At 51.5% G+C, this 21,069-nt stretch overlaps 1 protein-coding gene across 1 annotated transcript in view; it reads left to right on the top strand.

The window, feature by feature from the left end:
* FAM155B (family with sequence similarity 155 member B) overlaps positions 1 to 7,908 on the top strand; it is a 29,658-nt gene extending 21,750 nt beyond the window's left edge. The window contains exons 3-4 of the mRNA XM_026848392.1: positions 69 to 789; positions 6,942 to 7,908. Coding sequence (XP_026704193.1) covers positions 69 to 508 — 440 coding nt within the window. The 3' untranslated portion in view covers positions 509 to 789; positions 6,942 to 7,908. The remainder of the gene's footprint in view (positions 1 to 68; positions 790 to 6,941) is intronic.
* The last annotated feature ends 13,161 nt before the right edge of the window (positions 7,909 to 21,069 follow it).

Here is a 21,069-nt window from a genome sequence, read left to right as displayed (position 1 = left end):
ACCGGGGACCGGCTTCCTCCAAGTCTCCCGCTGACCTCCCCTCCTCTTCCTCTGCTTCCTTCCCGCAGGGCTGCTGGAGAACCAGCTGCCCGACGAGGAGGCCAAGTGCTGCGAGGTGCAATGGGACTCCTGCGACCACCCCCCGGACAGCAACGACAACACATCCCCCAAATCCACAGCGTCAGAGTCGCTCCATTTCCACCGCCACGACCCCCACCTCCATCACCAGCGGCAGAACCACTACCACCTCTACCACCACCACCACCACCACCACCAGTACCACCAGTACCACCAGCCCCGCTCCCCATCCTTGCTGCCGGTCTCCGCGGGGTCTCGCCTCGGCGGCAGCACCAGGATCAGACTCTGCGTGCTGGTCCTGATGCTTCTCCACACCATGGTGTCCTTCTCCAGCGTGCACGGCGGCGGCGGTGGCGGCGGGGCGGCCAGCGGAGGGCTCAGCCTGGAGGCCCTGCCCGCCTTGGAGGAGAGCGTGGCGCGGGACGAGTGACGCGGAGGGGAAAGCCAACCTCCAAGAAGAACGCCAGATCTTTTTTCCACTAAGGGGGGCACATGCTATTCCTCCAATGGGAGGCACGGGATTGGGGGTGACGTGCACCGCACACACACCCCCGCACATCCCCCCAAGAGCCGCTCGCCGCGGGGCATCCCCGTGATGAAGAGTCTCTCTAACGCGCACAGGGCTGCGGCACTCGGCTTTGAGAAGGGTTCGGTCAGTAGCAGCCGGGCAGCGCCGCGTGCCCGGCCTCGCCGAGGTGCCGGCGCAGGAAGGTACGGCACGGGGACGGGGTGGGGAGTGGAGGGGAGGGGGTCCCTTCGGAAAGAGGTGTCCCCGTGGGACCGCCACGCATCTCCCGGCCGCCTCGGGGTTCGACAGTCAGCCCGGCCCCCGTTCCTTTTCCTCCTCGTTCTGTATGTCCCGCAGGGGCAGGCGGGCAGAGAGGCAGCACCTCTTGGCACGGCCTTGCCCCCTCCTCCAGCTCCTGTCCTGGGGGAAAATCCCACCAACTCAAGGCAGACCCGTCCTCGTGGGGAGCAGCGTCCTTGGCGTGGCTTTCCCCTTGCTGACGGGCTGTGGGGGACAGGAGTGGGACGCTGTCCTGCTACACTGTGGTACTACTCGGGGTTTGTCTCCTTACGTCCCCAACCCGCTCCTCCAGCTTTGTCTCTCCATCTCCTCTGCGCGAGGCGGTGGAGAGGGAAGACGGAGGCGTGGAGCAGGAGACAACATCCCCAGCGTTCCCACTCTGCCAAGTGTCCTGATGATTTGGTTTAATTAACCTTTTTTTGGGGGGCCTTCTTTCCTGCCGGGAGCGGCTGGTTTCCAAGAGGAGTTAGGGGAGGTGCAGCTCCAGCAGGGCGCAGGCTGAGCGAGGGAGCAGGACGGCGCATGGTGACAGCTGGACGCGGGGCGTTGGGAGGCGTCCGTCCTTCCACGCTTCCCAGCTACAAATCATCGGCTGGGTGGCAGAAGGACTGGCCAAAAGGGCTGGAGAAATCTGCCTTGTAGGGAGAGTCTCCCACACAAAGAAGAGGCGCTAATAAAGCCCAGCTGGGGAAGAGAGTTTTTTTGTGAACACTTTCCATCCACGCATGCCCCCCAGATCAGAAAATTTCTCAGAGCCCAGCTGGGATAGCTGGACTCGGCCGGGCAAGGTGCTGGCTGGTGCAGCCTCATTTGGCTTACTTGGTTGGTTGTTTTTTTTTTTTTAAAACCTGAGCTTAGCGTATCCAAGGATTCAGCCCCAAACAGACACCAGGTCCCGCTTCCCCAGAAAACTCCCCAGGAGGTGCGTGGAGGACGGCGCTGCGCCGCAGGGCCAGGCACTGGAGGCGAGAAAGTTCATTCTGGGTGTGGGCGAGGGGACGGAGGAGGGTGCGTTTTAGCACAAGTCAGGTGCAGAATGTCCTGGTGGCCACACGGCCGTGAAGCTGCTCATTGCTCGCAGGGGACGTGTGATGGGCTCTCTGGTTGGTGGCAGAGCCTAGAGTGGGAGGTGGGGATGGGGCCGGAGGAACGTCCTGCTGCATCTCAGACCCATCCCAGATCCCCGCGAGGGCCCGAGAAGTCACAGAGTTGAGGACTGTAACGAGTTTTGTGGTTTCCAGTTGGTTGAGGCGAAGCAAAACCGAGCAGAGCCCCATGAGCAAAGCTACTTCCTACCCGGCTGGAAGAAGGAAGTACCGGGTATCTCGTGGGAAGGACAGGTTTCCTGACGTTTCCAGCCCATTTCCAGACCAAAGAGGCTCTGAGAAGCAGCTGAATGTTTGATTTCTGCTTTGACTTGAATCTCAGAGCTTTGGGGTGATGTTTACACATTATCAGTTGCCTGTAACCAAAGTCCCGCAGATACAGAGCCTGTGAACCTGCTGTCCCTTGGTTATCGGACTAGGAGAGGCGATGTTCATGGAGGATGCAGAGTGTTTCCTGAGCAGATTTCCTTGCTGTTGCTACCCAGGAGATGTAGGACAATTCTCATTTGACCTATTCCTCACACCATCCGTATCTTTTCAGTCTAGTTTACACCAGTCTGAGAACTTGGATGTGCAACAGTTCAGCAAATAGGGATCTGGCTTCTCTGTGAGCAACGAGTTGGGGAGCTGCTGGGAACGAGTTGGGGAGCTGCTGAGCAACGAGTTGGGGAGCTGCTGGGCAACGAGTTGGGGAGCTGCTGGGAACGAGTTGGGGAGCTGCTGGGCAATGAGTTGGGGAGTTGCTGGGCAATGAGTTGGGGAGCTGCTCTGATGACTGGCAAACGCATAGAGCCAGGCCGAGGGAGGGAGCGCCGTCCTGGGCCTGCCTCGAGACAGCCGGATCCAGCTCGCTCTTAAGGAAATTAGATTTTTCATGTACTGCCAAGAGTTAAGCTAATTCCAGGCGCCTCTCTCTGAGATAGGCTGCATCCAATCTTTGAACGACTCATCTAGAGAGAGAAGAATAGTCCAGTGTGGTGCGTCAGCCAGTGGCCCTGAGTCACCGGCCCTCCTCATTGTCTGCTGGTGTGACCCTGAGCAGCGCCCGAGCACACGCGAATCCCGGGCAGAGACCCTTCCTGAGGGCTGTGGGCCCTCCTGCTCCGCCGCCGAGCCGAGCCACAGCCTGGCGCCTCGGTGTCAGCTCAAGTGGGTTCTGGTGGCACCAAGCACGGAGGTTTTGGGATGGGCGAGTTCCACGGAGCTGTGGGAGCGAGGTCAAATAGCCGCGAGTTATCGTCAGGGACTAGGGGAGGCTGGTGGGGCTTTGCTGGGATGACCTGTGACAAATGGCTTCACCTTCCACGGCTTCATGTCAGGAGGTGGGGAGCCGGCACCACATCCCGGTGGATCCCGGGATCAGAAACGTTTCAGAAACGGGGTCTCGAGCGCGGTTACGGAGGGGAGGTGGTTGCGAGCGCCGGGGAGCGAGGAGGCTTCACAGGGCTGTCGTGCTGTAGCCAGAGGAGATCCGCACGTTTTCCCGGCCGTCCCTTCCCGGGAGGTGTTCACGGGAGGGCAGGAAGCAGGCAGGCCGCGGGCAGGGGGAGCGCGCGGGGTGCGGAGCCAGCGCGGGGCTGGGATTTTACCTAGTGTGACTGGAAGGAAAGTGCTGAGTCTTCACAGACCAAGGCTTTTGGAAGGAGTTCTTTTATTTAGCGAGTCTGGGCTGCTGTCAATAAGTTCTGTGGTTTTAGGGCACCATATGCTGTATTCAACACTTTGCCAATCTCGTTAAATGAATCCAGACTAGGCTGTTCACAGAACAGGACGGAGCAGCTGGAAGCGGTGGATGTCGCAGTCCATCATTATAAGGCCGTCGGATAAAAATCTTCTCTTTGGTCTGACATTACAACCTTAATAATCCTCCATCCATATTAGCTTTCTCTTTGCTATAAAAGAGAAAAGCCCAGAAAGGAGACGTTAACATTGTCTCAGTTAATACCACTGACATTAGTTTTATTAAAACATGGAGGGAACGTGCCTGGGAGAAGGAGAGAAAGGGTTTCTTTGCCCCGTGCATGCAGGTACACCTCAGCCCACACCAGGAGCCCTTTGCGCTCCCGCAGCCACCTGGGACCTTAAAAAACACCTTGAAAAAACAGGAATTTATCCTGCTGGGAATTTAAACCCAAGGGGCTTTCTCCTTTTTGGTCCAATGATTTGATTTCTTCTCCCCAAAGAAAGTTCCACGCGTGGGGATTAATATGTGAAAATCAACTTCTTTTTTTTTTTTTTTTTTTTTTTTTTTTCCTCCCTGGCCAGAGGCTTCCTCAGCCCCGTGGCGCTGGGGGAGCCAAGGGGTGATGCTGCCCCGCGGGGTCCGGGTGTGGGCAGGGGAGCGGGCAGAGCAGGCAGGGCTGCTGGAGGAAAGGTAGCAGGGTCCTGCCCGGCTGGAGCATTAGTCCTGGGTTTTGCACTTTAATGTAACTGCCAGTTGTACAAATTAATTAAAAATAACTGAAGAAAAATCCCAAAGAAAGGCCTTGATTCCTCTGGTGAAGATTAATCATTAGTTGAGCCTTTTTCTTATGAAAATACAGATCCATGGTAGCCCCAGGCAAAAGATTCCCAGGGAGAGCCCTCACCATTCGTGCTCTGAGTTAGGGAAATCGCTTTGAAAGCATCTGACAACTAAAGCAGAACATGTTGAGTAACTTGGCAACACTCAGAAAACATCTTGAAATGGTTTTTGTTCAACACATTTTGCTTTGCTTCAATAGGAGATGTCAGGGCAGTTCATTCACTGCCACTCAGGACTGCAGGCAACGCTGGGAGACGGTTCCTCTGCCCACGTTTTAAAAAAAAAAAAAAAAGAAAATCCCCGATATGTGCTGCTCGTGGGGCAGGATCCTCCTTGGCGATGCGATGGAGGTTCCCCTCGCCGCGCTCCGCGGGGCCCTCCTGGAGGGCGAGGTCTCCCCGCGCCGCGCTGGCAGAGGAGGTGGGTGATTTACGGAGCTGCCGGTGGGATGGGGGCCCGACCCCGCCCTGCCTTGTGCTGAGCCTTGAGATTGAAGGCTCTGCCCTCAAAAAGTCATGCAGCAGCTTGTGATAAATTATAATATGATACCTCGCTACCACCCCGTAAAGAAATGCCTATAGAAACGGGTAGTTGGATTCTGCGAAAATCCCTGTTCAAGTCTGCACGATGTGCCAGACAGTTTTGTTTATGGACTTTTTTTGAGCTGCCCTGTGGGTATAAATCTCTCTGAAAGGATCCGTCAGAGGTTAGGAAGGGCAGTGTCTAATGTTGAGGCAGGATGTTAATAACCACCCACTTCAGCCCATGCAACAGTCGCTCCTTGGGCACCCCAGCGAGCGACCGAGCTCCCCCCATTCCAGAACCCCGTGATCACCCCTTCGCCCCCAGAAGGAGCCTCTTTAGAGCTCCTGGGGTGAGGGGGCTGCCCAGGTCCAAGCATCATTTAGTTTTATTTCAAGAGTGAAGATTTTCAGTAGCTCTTTTTGGGTGGTTTTGGTCCATACAGCTCTTGGGGTGACTGCTTCCAGTCCTCGCTGCAGGGAGGGGGACGGGGAAGCCAAACCCGCTCTTGCTCGTCCTCTGAGTGCCAGGAGTCAGCCCCCAAGTCTGGAAAATCCCAGCAGTTTCCATCATTCCCACAGCCCCGTCTCGAACGAATGAAGCCAGCACCAACCGTCCTGCCCCTGGCTGAGCAGAGACGAGCATCCTCCCCAAAAATAGGGCTCCCAAAAAGGGGCTTCGCTCCACCGCCCGCGGGCTGGTCCTTGGAGGAAAGGGCAGGAGGAGGGGTGGGTCCCACGCGTGGCTGTGCAGGACCTGCAGCTGCTCCCCACACCCTGCCCCAGCTGGGGGCAGGGGGGATGTTGGTCCCGCCGGGGTGTCGGGGAAGGAGGGTTTTACCCCCACAGCCCAGACCCTGCGAGGGAGGTCAGCGGCGGCGGCAGCTGCTGCGGGGCGGTTTCCAAAGGGACCTTCAGTTCTGCCCCTGCTGGGACAAAGGGAGCAAAGGAAATGTTGCGGCCGTACTCAAAGGATAAATAATTTGCCAATGAGGACCAGAAAAAAAATAATCAAACTCCTTTTAAAAGTTGCTGGGATTTTCTCAAAAGCTCGCAGCCCCTGCTCGCAGGACTGGGTGTTCGTGGGCAGGAGATGAGTTACAGCCACTGTCGTTCCTCCAGCTGCCTTTCCTAGGCTGCCTATCTAGTACTTTTGTTCGAAACAAGGTCAGAAGCGGTTTTCAGTCTCGTTAGCATTTTATGATGATCCTTTTTCAGCCCAGAAAGTCGACAGCTTCGTTTGTTGTAAACTGAAACTCGGGGGGGAAAAAAAAAAAAAAAATTAGGTTTGGCTTATGAAATTTGGGTTTGGTTTTACCATTTTTAAACGTATTTGGGAACTGTGCGTGCTTGAGTTGCAAAACAAAAAGACATTTCAAGCCAGACAGTTATTTTATTTTGAAACTTGTCAAAACAAGCCATATTGATAATTATGACCAATTTTTTTCAAATTGAGAAATGTATCAAGAACAGCCCTTTCCCACAAAACCTTTCATTTTCAAAAAATAAAATGAAAAAAAAATAAAAATAAAAAAAATCAATCACACTTTTTCTGCTCGCACAGTTGGAACTGGTGGCAGCGGATCCGGAGAGAATAGCAATTTGTAAGGAATTCCAACCAGCTCTACTTAAAATAGCATCCAGCCAGTTTCTTGGGGGCAGCAGGCTGAGCGGCTCCGTGGCGAAAGCGAACTGGAGAGTTGCCCCTCGTACCGGGAGGGTTCCAGTCTGGAATAACGCACCTTGGGGAGCGCACGGGCACGTTCCCCCCCTTGGGAATTTGCTGCTGAGGTGCTGCTGCCCGGGAGGAAGAGTCTCCTCTCGGAGCTCGGCCGGCGGTGGGTGCCCCCAGCCATCCCTCTAACCAAGCTCTGTTTTCTTTTCCAAACCAAACCCGAGTCCAGCTTTTAAGCCTCCGATCCTTTCAGACGTCACGCTTACGGGATGCCTTCAGAAGCAGAGATGCTCCCGTAGGATCGGGGGAGTTTAAATCGGGAAGGAACTCGATGCGCTGCTCCGGCCGGGATTGCCACAAAGCGAGAAAAGCAAACGCCGCGGTTCAACCGGAGCCGGTTTACGGGAGAGACTTGAGAGAGAGCCCCAGCGAAAGCGTCCTTGACCTCTTGCCCTTCTCCAGCTCCGAGCGCAGGAGGTGCCTGTCCCGGCAGCCCAACCAGGCCTCAGCCCCTCGGCTGCCGGCGAGGGCCGGGCTGGGGGGGCCTGGGGGGGACCTCGGCAGGGCCCGGGATGGCTTTGCCTGTGTGTGTGCGACCGGGCTGCTTGTGACCGAACCCTTCTCAAGTGCTTGTGAAACGTCGGTGGTTACAGAGCTCAGACCTACAATAAAAGGTCCTTTTACAGTACGTGGTGGAGAGGTGAAAAAAAAAAAAAACAAAAAAACAACAAACCAACAACAAAACAAACCATACTGCTGAAGTCAAAATATTCTTTCTAATCCCCCTGCCCGGTTTCTCTTTCTTTCCAGCTTTCGTCCTCTGCCTCCCGGACCCTCCCTCTCTGTTCCCACCCCCCTTCTGTTTCTCTTTCTCCCCTCTGTCATAAGAAAGTGACTGTGTCCTCGAGGGGACAGTTTTCTTATGCCATTTTATACACTGTGCTTCATGTTTAGAACTTTTTTGCACTAGTTCCTATTACATTTATTTTCCAAAATGGTTTGACAGAAAACAAAGAAAAAAAACCAACAAAAACACAAAACCATGCTATAATTCAGTTGTATTAAAAATATTATCCTACTACTCTCTGTGTTCAATAGTCTCTGTACCTGTAATGCTTTCAGTTCTGTTGTATTTTGGGGCAGAGGTTTTCTCCGCTCCTTGTTTAACCCAGTAAAGAAATAAAATGTTAAGAATTGATGATAACTTCCTCCTCCCTTTCTCTGCGGTTTAATTTGGGCCGTGTAGGTCCCGGCGTGCTGCTCGCTGTCCGGGGAGACGCGGGGGGACGGGCTGCCAGCCCCTGCTCCCCACCAGATCCTGCCCTGCAAACTCGCTCTGTCTGTCCTACGGGTTTTTTTTTCCTGCAAAATCCAATCTCAGATGGAGGACAGAAGAGGCAGAATGGAGGGACAATAACCCTGCCTTACTGAATTTGATTTCGTAACCTTTCTTTATATTCTTTTGTTTCTTGCCTTCACATTTCTTGCCATGGGGCTCACCTCAGAACAATAGGGGCAAAGACTGTCACCAAGAGATTCATCAGAGAATAATGACTCAACCAGGGTATCCAAATTTTGCCCAGCTGAAGTCCACACCCACATATAATCTGGAATTAATTCATCTGGACAACAGATCTCGGCATGCAACAGAGCTAGGACACTCCGCTCCAAATTGAATGCTGCATGCTAGGCTGCAAAAGGCCATGTCGTAAAACTCTGAAGTTACGCTTTGGCCATTCCTCCCCCGAGCTGAAAAGTCTCCCTTTGGAAAGAAGATGAGGAAAAAAAAAAAAAGAGCATAAAGAATTAAATTGTTCGGAGATAGAAGTAATTTTTTTTAAAAAAAAGCGGATGGGTGCAGAAGGCAAATACAAGGGGGAGGGCGCTGGGAGGAGGCGGCTCCCGGAGACCGAGAGGAAGGAGCGGGGGGTGCAGGAGGGGAGACACGGGGAGCACGGCCAGGAGTGGGGTTTCTGGTGTGTAACCAACCGCATGAGGGGCTGGGGGGGTAAATCATGAGTTTGGATATATCATGGCTAGAACTGAAGAAGCATTTCCTGGCCTCTCACAAGGTTCTTGTTCCCATCTGCCTAAATCAAATCATCCCTACAAGAGACAGGTTTCCTTTGTGGCTCAGAGGGGGGAAATAAATTTTATATATATATATATATATATATATATTCAGCAGAGTTCCTCAAACAGAGGAGGTGGCCCAGGAGGCCATGCTGGAGGCGCGGAGCTGGGGCTGCTGGCGCCTGGCTGGGCTGAGCACCGGGGTCCCGTTGCTGCACCGTCCCCTTCCCTCTCCCTTCGCCTCCGAGTGCCTGCGGCTCTTCTCTTCGCCCCCCACAGGGCCAGTATCATAAATCACAGAATCACTCAGGTTGGAAAAAACACTCGGGATCATCGAGTCCAACTATCAGCCCGACTCTCCAAAGCTCTCCCCATGCAGCCCTTCAGCTGCGAAACCCAAAGTGTTCCAGGGCTGCCTGTCCCCGCCGGCACCTTTTTACACGCGGGCACAGGCACACGCACACGCCTCTTCCCCAGCCACCAACGTGGCAGATAGATTTTCATTTCCACGATGCTTGGCTCGGGTAGAAGATGGCATCACACCTCCTTTCAGAGGGAGCCGTTGCGTTGCTGCCTGGTTGTCTTTTTGCCCACAGAACCCAGAGGCTGGAGGTTCAGGATATCGGGACAGATGATCAGGGGGGTCACGGTGCGACTCCCACTTTGGGCAACTAGAGATCAGCATCCTCCCAGCCCGTTTTGTATCAGAAATGATGCTGCTCACTTGTTTCTTCAGTCACATTAAGTCACCTACAACCTCTCACAAGGTCTCCAGCAGCAGTAATTGTGTGAATTCCCTACAAGTTTCTCAGGTGACCTTCACGGTGGTAGGGAAGTGAGGGGAGAGTGTAGGTGCTGTACAGGAGCACTGTCGATGTAAATCAGGGACCGTGGGGTCCTTTGTTCTAAAATCCATCTGTCTTGGTTTGTTCCAGCCTATAGTTTTGATTTTTCAGCCAGTTCTGGCGCCACTGAAGTGTAAAAATCAGGCAAAGTGAAGATGGTTTCCAGGACAAAGCATGAACGTGAACTTCTGATGTAGAAGCGTGATGGCCAGCTAAGAGAAACGGGACAGGGGGTGTCTTTATTATTTGTGTAGTGGGGATAATGCTCAGCCCCCCCAGACAAACAGAAGAGCACACACCAGAAGCCCTCTCCAGAGCAGCGCTCAGGTGTCTCAGGTTAGCATAAACCCTGCTGAAGACACTTAAATCCCACCCAGCCGTTTCCTAATGCCTGCAGCCCCCGCCCCAGTTGCTTTGATGGGACTTTCAGTAGTGGCTCCTCAGGGGTGTGTCCTGAACTGCCCCAAATTGAGCAGCTCTGAGCCTCAGCTGGGCTCTAGAAATTATATATAAGAGTCTTGTAAAGGGTTGTTAAATAGTCTCAGGAGTCAGGAAGCACCAGGTTTTTTTAGAAGGTGGGTTTGGGAGTGGTTTTTGTTCCAGGAGCGCTGCTGGCAGGATGGGTCCCAGCAAGCCGCGTCCCTCCCCACCAGCCTCCTGCTGCAGCACCAAGGAAGCACCGGCTGGCATCTCTGCCACGTGTGGGGTAGGTGGTAGCTGGTCGTGACAAAGCTTTTCGCAAAGGACCTGCCGCTGGAGATCTGAAGGTTGAGGCCCTGGCCTGGGAGGGAGAGCACAGTGAGAGGGGCAGAGGTGCAGCTTGAGCCTGTAGCATGGCTCTGCTGGGCTGGGCTCAGGGCGTTTAGAGAAGCCCTACAAGAGCAGGGCAAGCAAACTGCTCTTGAAACAGCCCTAGAACAGCACACAGTTAATGGGATTTCTGAGCCAAGTGAAGGGATTTCCTTGTATCTCTTTGTATAACGGCTCTGGATTGATGTTGAACTGCTGAATTTGTGGAGCTGCATCCTTGGACCCGGCTGCACCCCTGGTATCCCCCCTCCCAGGGCACTGACGCCGCAGCGCCAGGTCGTGTGCTTGAGAAACTCTTTGTTCTTGGCAGCTCCTTTAGACATCCCTGTGCCTTGTCACCTGGGACACCCCATCCCTCACCCGTGCTCTCCAGGCCTCTTGTGGCTTAACAGACCCCGAGCATCTCTCCCCTCACTCACTGCATTTCCAGGAGGAGACCATGAGCGAGCCCCGTCTCCCTGCCCCCAGGATGCCCTGAAAGATGCAGCCGTTGGGCTTGGCCACTCTATAAAAAAACCCACAAATTTTATGGGCAGGAGAAGGGGACAAGAAGGCCTGGGACTGCCCGGTATGGGGAGTAGCAATGCTGTTCCTGAGCTCGCAATGAGCGTTGAGCAGGGAAAGGTTTTGGTGGTCACACGGTGCCTGAACTGATGCAGCAGCTGAAAATCCGCCCAGGAACACGCCAGTTCCCAGGGATTCTGTTAGCAGGGATTTGAAGTTGATGAGACTTAAGTAGATATAAATTTTCATGCCTATAGGCCTGTGGACATCAAAGGTGGAAGACGGCTGGAAGTGAGAGAGAAATTTCTGAGCTGTAAATTTGACACCATAGAATCTGAAATGGGCAGCGTAAGAAAAATATTGGTGCGGGAAAGAGCAAGGAAAATGCTGCACCCCTGAGAAAACAACACAAAGTGCTGCAGACCCAAACCAAACTCCAGGCTTGGAAACGCTCTGACATGCCCGGTGGGGCTCCCCAGACACTGAAATCATGGGTGAGGGCCGGATTTCTAAGGCCACCTCTTCTGGATGTGAACTAGGAGTTCCCTTTGTTTCTGTATTTATTTATTTATATAGTTTAATAGATGATGGATAAGGTTCTGCATTCTGGTTCATCATAAAAGGATCATTTCCAAGCATGTGCACCTAGGAAACGCGCTAACCGTGCCATTATATTTCAGAGCCTCTGAATCTTCTCCATCTCCCCTGGGCACTGGAGTACTCGGGACTCACGAAAATCAGGCAACGTGTCACCTCGGGTCTAAAAATGTGCTTGAGGTCCTCGCGTTTCACACCGGCGTTGGAAGGTGGGAGACTGAGAATCCTGAAGAGAGAGCCTGTGTTTTATTGTCCCTCCCACCCTTCACTGGAAGGGTTCAGGTTGTGTTTTCCACCTACCAGGAAGCTCAAGGACTTCTCTGGGCCTCTCGAAGTCTGTGTGTTCTGGATACGTTCAAATCGGGGCGCTCTGATGTTGGTGAGGGGTTCTTCACTTATTTTTATGGGGTCAGACAGGTTTGGGGTTGGTTGGTTTGTTTGTTTTTTGGTGGGTTTATGGATTTCTGTGACTGGAAAGTTAGTGTAAAGCCGCCTCAGAAAACTGATGAAAATCTTGCAGTTAAGAGTTGAAGAAATTATTAATGATTGTAATTTTCCACATTTTTTTTTTGCCTAGAGGACTCCTTTGTTCTCTTCTTTTTGTCTAAAATTTGTGTTAAGTAAGAGCTTACAATTTAATTTTCATTAGCAACCCCTTTGCTGTTGCAGGGCGGGGTTTGGCTGGACGGGCTGTGGAAGGTGGGTTTACGTGGGTTTATGTGTTAGATGCCTTGAGCCAGGTGGGTTCTACTGTGCAACCTCTTCCTCTCTTGCTCTGTTTTTCCTGGTGCCACTTTGGATCAGGGCCTTGATACTGCACGATGGTCTGCGTCATCCTGCTAGACCTGTCTGGTCGCTAGGGAAGATCAAGGACACTCTGAGGTGTTTCCTCCACTGAAAACATCAACATCTTTATTAATTCAGCTTTAATTGTATTGAAGTGAAGGCCTTTAGTGGGAAAAGGCTGGGAAGGGTTTTTTCTGCCTTCACGTGAAAGCAGTGGAAGTGGCTTTCCTCGATTTCATCAATATTTAGAGATGCGTATTTCAAGGAAAGAGTCAGGCACAGAAGACTGGGACTTGGATGATTGTCCTCTCTTGTGAGCTTGCCCTGCACCAGGAGTTTACCAAAAAAAAATGTTAATTAAACTCCAACGGGTGAACTTGTAGGTCCTGGTATTCTGAAAAAATAATTAATTAATTAATTAATTAATTCCAAGGCCTGCAAGGGAAGCACTGGAGGTGGGATGGCCTCGGTCATGTGTTCCCCTTCTACAGAAGGGCAGATCCCCGGCGGCGGAGGAAACCTGGTGGTGGTCAGCAGGAATGTGCTGGTCCCATCCTGGGGACTTCTCTTTAAATAGCCACAGAGGAGACTTGGTGAGGTTAGGCTGGATGTCGTAGGCTGAGTTTGGGAAGGCCTGGACATGCTCCTCCTCCTATTGCCCTCATGAGCAAATAGACCTGGAAGGGGGAGTTGTGCTTAGTTATGAGTTGTTTCCAGTCCAACTGTATTATCCAAAAAGTCCACTCGTGGTTTTTTTATTCCCTGTCAACCTTCTACTCTTCTTGGGCCCCAAGGAGTGTTTCCTCCTGCAGCCCTGTTCCAGCCGTGACCCCTCAGATCATTGTCCCGTTTCTCTCCTCCTTCACCACCGTCTCATCCCTGCGATGAAATCGCGTTAAGAAAACTCAGTGCTGGTGAGAGCGAGCGAGAGCCTTCAGCTGGTGCAGGGGAGGGCTCGCGGGAGGAGGTCCTGGAGGTGAATCTGGCGCTGTGTTAGGGGAGCACGATGGGCATGGCAGGTCCGGGACGCACCGGGTATTCATCTGGAGCTCCCCAACGCCGATCCACCCCTTGCGCTGCCCTTTGGGCCGCTTTCTGTAAGGAAAAACGTGCCAGATCTGGTTTTCCTTTGTGGAGGGAAGCGTTAAGTGCAAAGATCGCGGACCTGATCAATTCAAGGGATGTCAAATTGCATCCAACTTCCTCATCTTAACGTGGAAACATCAAGTGATCTGAACCAAGTAACAGAAATTGTTCTCTGAGAGCAACTCTTTGTATTGTCCATAGCACATCAGTCATTTACACCCTTTCCTTTTCCCTCCTGGTCCCCTTCATGTTTTTAGCACAAAATGAGTCCCATGTTATGTGATAATTAGGATTAGAGCCTCTGCCTCGCGCTCAGACTTCCCAGCTACCCGTTGCGTTTGATCTGCCACCTCTTCCAAGGTTTGCTCTAGCAAGTTCCCACCCTCTTCTTCCTCCAGCCTTTCTCAGCTCCTTCCCACCACCCTCAGCCTTCTTGCCTGTGACTTGATCCTTGCTCCAAAACTAATCGGGGTTGTCCCACACCCCCTCTGCACCGGGATCATTTGGTCATCCCTACCCCAGCATTTGTTCCTTGCAAAATCAGCCAGTACTCTGCCTTCCCCGGAGCCGTTTCTCCCACCACTGGGCGCTAACCTGGGCTGACAGGAAAACCCCAGGTAAGCCTGTGACCAGCTCACAGGGAAGTCTTGCTGCCAGGGGATCCCCTGGCATGTTTGTATTCACAAGCTTGTCAACATTTGGCTTTGGTTTTTTTTTTTTTTTTTTTTCTCTTGGGGAAAGTTGCTACTGTTTCTAACACCATTTCAGATCCTCGGAGCCTAGTTGTGAACAAGTCTAGCATCAGTGCTAAAATGCCAGATGCCGTGGAGACCCGTTCCGGGTAAGTCTACGCTAGAAACTGTCACTATGTTGGCATTAGGGATGGTGGAGTTAGGAAGCCAAAGAGAGAACCTCTTTTATATAAACTGTAAGTTTTTCATAAAAGCCTTTCTAATTTGTACCAAAGAGACTCTAGCACACCCTTGGGACTGGTAAAAATAATAATAGCTTAAGTGGTAGAAGACTGTGAATTTGAAACAGAAGGTTATGAGACGTAGAAGTATTACGAAAAGTCAATGTTGTATATCAATAAATGTAATTTAGATATACAAAGGAGATGGCAAAGATTTCAGCAAAGACCTGTCAAGTCTTACCTCTCCGGATCTCTTTGAAATAAAGCAGATGTCTTCATCCAATTGATCCAGATTGGAGAAACTGGCCTTATGCATCCAAAAGTATGTTATTTCAAATCACGGGTGAATTACTCCTTTCAAAAATTACATGGTTTGCTATTTTTCAATCTTTTTTTTTGTTTGTTTTTTTTTTTTTTAATTCTGAGATGAAACACACATGTTTCTATTGGCGGGTTTAGCCTAGAAATGCGGCGTTCCCCAAAGCTAGAGATCCAGAGCTCATGGAGCCGGGGCTGCTGGACCTGTAATGAGAGGTGAAGGCCAATGGCACTCGTTAGAGCTCTGTTTGCGGCTTGAAATGCGCCTCTCTAATAAGCAATTTAATTTTTACAATTCCATGACGTAACAACCAGCTACTGCCCCTCTCCACATCCCCTAATCAATGCTCAAAGGACGTGCTTTAGCAAGCCTTGACCTGACGTGGGCTCCGCAGAGCCAACTGCTGGTTTAAGGCTGCGTTACTCTGGGATATTACGTCTGAGCCTTGTCATCTTTCTCCTCGCTTAAATCTGCAACTGCTGGGATGCCTCTAAGAACAAACACTCCGTTTTTCCTTCCCCTGGTTATTGCTGTCATGTAATATTAACAGTCTCGAGGTTACAAACTGCTGAAATCCTGGGTCAGCTGGAAACTGAGCCCCTTATGTTGGAGGTCCTGGAGCTGGATCGGGGCCTTGGGTGTGCAGTTTCCAATAATTTAAGTGAGCAGACAAAGCCGGTTCCATGTGTCCTCCTTATGACTGCTCCTCCTTTGATAGAAATTACTTGGATTTACCCTTCCCAAAGCCTTCAGTGCTTTACCCTGGACTCTCCCCACCTTACCTGAGACACTTAAAAATTCACGTTTAGCCCAAAACTATGTGGGAAGACCCTGGTCCCTGGCTCCCAACAGCTACTGGCCTCTCCTCCCCACTGGCACCTTTGCAGGTGCAGCTCTGGAGGGAAACACTTGACCTTCAGGAGGGTAGGCACGAGGGGGGCTTCCCTCCATGTCTCCCACCCTGCAGCAGGTTTTGGGGTTTTTTGGCAGCTGGGACCCTCCACATCTGGCCCTGGTCACCGAGGAAACACTGCTGGGAGGCAACATTTGCGTGGACACCCCTGCGCATCGGGCACAAGGACACGCTGGTCACCGCGCTACCAAACCCCACTGCAATCTGGCTAATTTGTCATTCTTTTATTCAATAATGTTACTTTTTTTTTTTCTCAGCCCAGAAGAGGGGCCTGAATCATCCGTGCAGCTGTGACCAGAGAGACGTGGTGTGTTACTGCACCAGAACCAAAGTGCAGGGGCCTCCCCCAGACCCTGTGTTTTGTAACGCTAATAATGAAGCACCGGGCTCGAGGAGGGGCTCTGGAGGGCAAATGGGCCCAGGTGACAAAGGAGAGATGCTGCAGCCCACAACACCCCCCTTGTAAGGCGTGATAAGCCCGCAGTGTCAGTCCTGCGAGTCCCTCTTCTACGAGACGGGACCAGTGAGGGGGAGATGGGCCACTGGTCAGTGCCGCGGGGCTCCCTAGAGCCTCCGCCCGCCCCGAGCACTGCTCGCCGTGCTGATGGACCCTGAGGACTTCAGCAGCACGAGACAAGTCTGTGGCTTTCCTTCGAGGTGCAGACCAAATGTAGGTTTAGCCGGTGAGTACAAAACCTTCAGGTGTGTTGAGCTGTAGGGCTGTGGGGTCAGGATAATGCCGTGCAGCCAGGCTGGGAAGAGCCTTGCACAGACCGGGTTGGATCAGCAGGGAGAGATGTGAGCACAGGGTAGTCCTTGAGCTCACAGAAATCGAGCTTATATAATTTAGAATTAACTCTGCTGACACACTAGTGCATTTTGGGCACAGGCTTATCCCTGCAGAGCAGGTTGTAACCCCTTTTCATGACCGCAATGCCTCCTCCAGCCGGAGGGCAATCTGACAGAAGATGTCCTGGGAACTCCCTGCCTGAAGTTTGTGGCGTGTGTGAGTATTTCAGCCTCTTTGGCTTCTGCTTCTCTTGCTTCAAAACTTTAAATTCTGTGGGTAATAATTTAATCAGGTTTGCTTCTCCAAAGAGGTAATTTGTGCCGTGTGTTAACAGAGACAAATATAAAGTGACCGAAATCATTTGCAGATGGAGCAGGGCCACAGCTTGAGTCCTGGGATGGGCAAAGTGTGCCGCAAGAGCCCTCTGCTTCTGCTCTGAGGGCGCTCGCTGGGTCTGGCTTAGGTGGGGAAGGTCTGTCCCCCCGCACAGAGGGAGCGCGGTGCTGCGGGATGGCTTCTTCCCCTTCCCTGAGAAGCACCAAACCCAGAGCTGTGCTCCCCGGCAGCCAGGTCAGGCAGATGCTGGAGCCTGGGGAGAGCCCTGCCATCCTCTGGCACCCTCCCCTCGTCAGGCGAAGCGTGAGCTGAACGGTGCAGCTCCCTTCTCCTCCTCCCTGTTGTCACACGGGCTGTCGGTCGAGCGAGTGTTACTGACACGAGGGGCAAAGCAGGCTCTTGGCTTTCTGGAAGGGTGTCTTTCATATATCACGTATATTCCTTGAGGCAAAGATCATATCCTCTTTCACTGGCAACAGCAAATCCTGAAACCAGCACTCCAGGACAATAACTTGGAAGGCTCCTCCGCTGCCCGCTTGCCTGAGCGACCTGGGCCGTGGGGAGCCGAAGGGTCGGGGGCACTGAGGCAGCGAGTACCGGGGAGGTTGTATAACGTGGTGTGGAATATCATTGTTCCAGCCAGGATGAGTAAGAGCACAGCTGACGCTGGTCACCGACTGCACTTCCATGTGTCTGAGGGAGGGGGAGGCTGAGAGACGGTTGCACAGTTGAAAATAAAGACAATAAGTCTATAAAAGTTTAAGAACTGAATAGATTCCTGACATTTGCTTTTCATTATCACCAAATAACATATAAATAAACATACAACAGAACCAAGAGCAACATCCTAGTTACCCTCTCTAGAAGAAGCTGTGTTTAGACTCAACTGAGCCGCCTTTGCCCAAACCTCCTCCTCGTGTACTCTTGTCATGAAATGAAATAGCAAAGCTGGCTAAGCAATTAGGCCTCCATCTTCGTTTAAAACAGAAAGCAAAGCAAAGGCTTGTCTATACGGGAAAGCTAGATGTCAACGTGCTGCTAATTCATAGAAGTCAGTAGTGGGGGGTGGGGGGGGAAGAACGTGTGAAAATAAGCACAGTGAGAATCAACAGACCCTTTTTTCCCTCTCTCTCCCTGTAAAAAGGACACGAGCATGTGTAATTTTTTGTTAATATTATCGCTTGCTGCTCATTATTAGTGCATCTCAAAGACAAAGTGTCTGTCAACACGTGGCGGTAGGTGTTGCTTTTCCTTTTCTCATGTTTAATGATGTAAAATGGCCCCTCGAGCAGTGCTGTGCGCACGGTGCTCTGTAAACACTGCCTAGTGCTTGTGAGAGAGGAAAAAAATTTAAATAAACCCAGGCTTAAAATGAAGTGGCTGCCTAGACGCAGGGATATCGAGTGGTTTCTAATCATCCTTCGTCTTGCGCGTCTTGGAGAAGCCTGTTACGGTGACTGCCAGTCCAGGGGGACGCTGGGATGAGGCTGGGGTGGGAGAGTTTGAGGAGAGGGGTGAGAAGCTTGGTAGGCGTCATGTTAAATGGCAGTTGTAGGAATCATGGTGTGATGGGAGGGACTGAGGAATGATCAGAGAGAGAGTGAGTGATGGCCCGAGAGAGGGGAAAATCTCAGGGGACTTGTAGAGAGAGCCAGGGAAGAGGCATCCCATGAACGCAATTGCCTGGTACGTGTCGCTCTGGTAATGGGAACGTCTTGTTCAATCCATGCCCCTGCAGAAGCAGCCGGACACAAATAACCACCTCTACTGTGCAGGCAGAGCTCGCAGTGATGGCAAAGACAAGCTTAAGTAAACCAGATTGTGTGAAACATCTCAGCCCTCGCTGCGGAAAAATAACTGTAATTGCAGTGATGCGTGGAGGCTTTATAAAACCCAGGATCTTTTGTCCTAAGGGCTTACAAACATACCTGAGGACACGCTGTCAGTGTTCCGACTTCGGGCGACTTTATTGTGCTGATGTCGCTGCTAACATCACCGAGAGAGTGGAAGAGATGGTTTTCCTGCAATTTAGCGGAGCTTTCCTCAAAGGAAAGTCGTGAATTCCAAAGCTTTTAGGTCACGCATGTTAAAATTCTACCCTCTTGGTGCTGCAAATATTACAGCTGTTGCCAAAATGTAAATGGGGAATGGGCTAAAATCTTCTTTCCAACATCCTCCTAAGAGATCCCCCCAGCTGTTGAATATGCATAGCAACCACCGCTTGGAGCTGCCATAAAAAAACTGAGAGAGTTTTACTGACACCAAAAGAAAGGGGGATCTTCCAAACTGAGCAGGCCGCTGTTGCAGGTCCTCCTCCCACCTTCAGTTAAATCCTGCTGGGACGGAAATGCTCCACTGCACTGTGATGCTGGAAAAAAACAGCAAGTTTAGCGGTCTAGAGGAAAAGTCCCCTGGCGTTAGAGATGCTGTCTCTGTGCTTTCTTCTCTTCAGCCTCTGCCCACCCTCCAGAGGACTCTGTCGCACTACATGGGCTGGAGGGAACAATGCCTTTATTTTTGGAATGTTTCCTTTTTTCCTAGATTTCTCTCCATTGTTCAGAGGAAAAAAAAAAACAAAACAACAAAAAAAAAAAAACAAAACCAGGGGCAGCTGGACCCAATAAAGTCTAGCAGATATAAAGAGGCAAAATTTGGGTGGGGGGACCTCTTCCTTGTGAAAGAAGTAATGTTTGCTGATTAAAAAGAACTGTTCTTTATTTTCCTATTGTGGACCCTGCCTTTGATCAGCCCATCCGAAGCATTACGCATCGGTGTCATGTCGGCAGCCGTTAGGAGTGGGAGGTTTTTCTGTCCGCTGGCTCCTGCCTCGCCTGGACCGGGACTCCACGGAGCGATGAGGCTGGGCTACAGAACACAACTGAAACCTTTGAGCTGCTTCATCCATAAAACCAAGCTTCTCAGGGGTGGCGTCGCGTAAGGGGATGCGGCACCGGTTGCGTTCAGCAGCGCGACAGGACCCATGGCTCAGAGAGGAAACCACGCGCTCTCACCAAAGCCTGAAGCTGGCAACAACACTTAGAACAAGAGAAATTAAGATAAAATCCTGGAGAAACAGTGCGGCACCTCTGTTTGTGGGGCTTGACAGGCACCTCAACGCGTGAGGATCTCTCTCGGGTCTGGGAGGACATGTATTAATTAGATACGAATTATATCATCAGTTGGGATTTCTTTTTAACTGGTGGGACGTTGCACGATGACCTGCACGAGGAGGCAAAAGAACCTCAACCGGAGGATTTGGCAAACATCCCTAACGAAAGCTGAGCACAAATGGTGAAGTTACTTCTTATGAACTGTTAATGCTGATAACCAACTGACCCAGCGACGTAGCTCGGACATACTGACCCTGTGGACATACATGCTACAAAGTATTTGGGGGACTTCTGGGCTTGCTTGACCTCTAAAATTAATCTTGAAAGAAACACAAATTACTCTTGAAAATGGAACTAGGCTATTCCAAGTCTCAGTAGGTCAGTGTATGACTCTTTTAAAATAATTTGGCTCTTGCTCTTGAAAAACAGCGACAACCCCAAGTGTTCAGATAATTATAAATAGTCCTAAAATAATTAAGGGAATTTTGTACAGAGGGTTCATTTGCTTTTATTTGCTTTTTGCTCTTGAGATATTAGGGTTGGCACTAGTTAATGCTTCCATTTTTTTCCTTCACAAATATTAGGGAAACATTTCTTTCTTAAATGAAAACAGAGACTCTCATATAATTTCATGTCTGTTACACAGGACTTGAAAAAAAACTCTACTGCGGAAAAATAGGAAGGACTACAAAGAGGTCATCTAGTTCATCCTCCTTCCCAAAGGCAGGACAAACAGCAACTATAATATTCCTTATAGCTGTAATCTATGAAATACCGGGTGATGAAGACCCCACAAATTCCCAGGCAATCTGTCGCAGAGCTCGGAAGGCTTTTCTCCTGGAAAGGACGGCCTCGTGCAAGACTCGCCCTACCCAGGGGATGACGGAGCAGGGGAACAGCCCTGCAAGGGCCCACCCAGCTCGCCGAGCGGAGCCCCCGCAGCCGGGCATCGTCACCCAGAAGCCCTGAGCCTCGGGGATTTGCCAGGTGACAGTCCCTGGTGCAGCCGCCTTTGCCGCAGGTCTGCGAGAATGACAACTTGTCCTCTCAGCGCTCCCTCCCCAGCGCTGCTGATCTGCTCCGCACCCTCTGAGCCTCCAAAACCAGCTGGACCTCAGCAGTGCCACCTAGCCACTCCTGCCTCTCCCTCCGCAGCCTCAGCTGCTCCTCCTTCCTTCCATTAAGACCTTTGCACTCTTTTTTTTTTCTTTTTTTTTTTGTCCTCTTTTTATTCTTTTCATCTTTCAAAGGGTATCCTATTTTCTTCAGGCCACC

The sequence above is a fragment of the Athene cunicularia genome (assembly GCF_003259725.1).
Source record: "Athene cunicularia isolate RWA chromosome 4 unlocalized genomic scaffold, athCun1 chr4_part3, whole genome shotgun sequence".
NCBI classification, from domain to species: Eukaryota; Metazoa; Chordata; class Aves; order Strigiformes; family Strigidae; genus Athene; species Athene cunicularia.
Note: the sequence above shows the minus strand (reverse complement) of the source record. Positions and strands in the feature narration are given on the sequence as shown.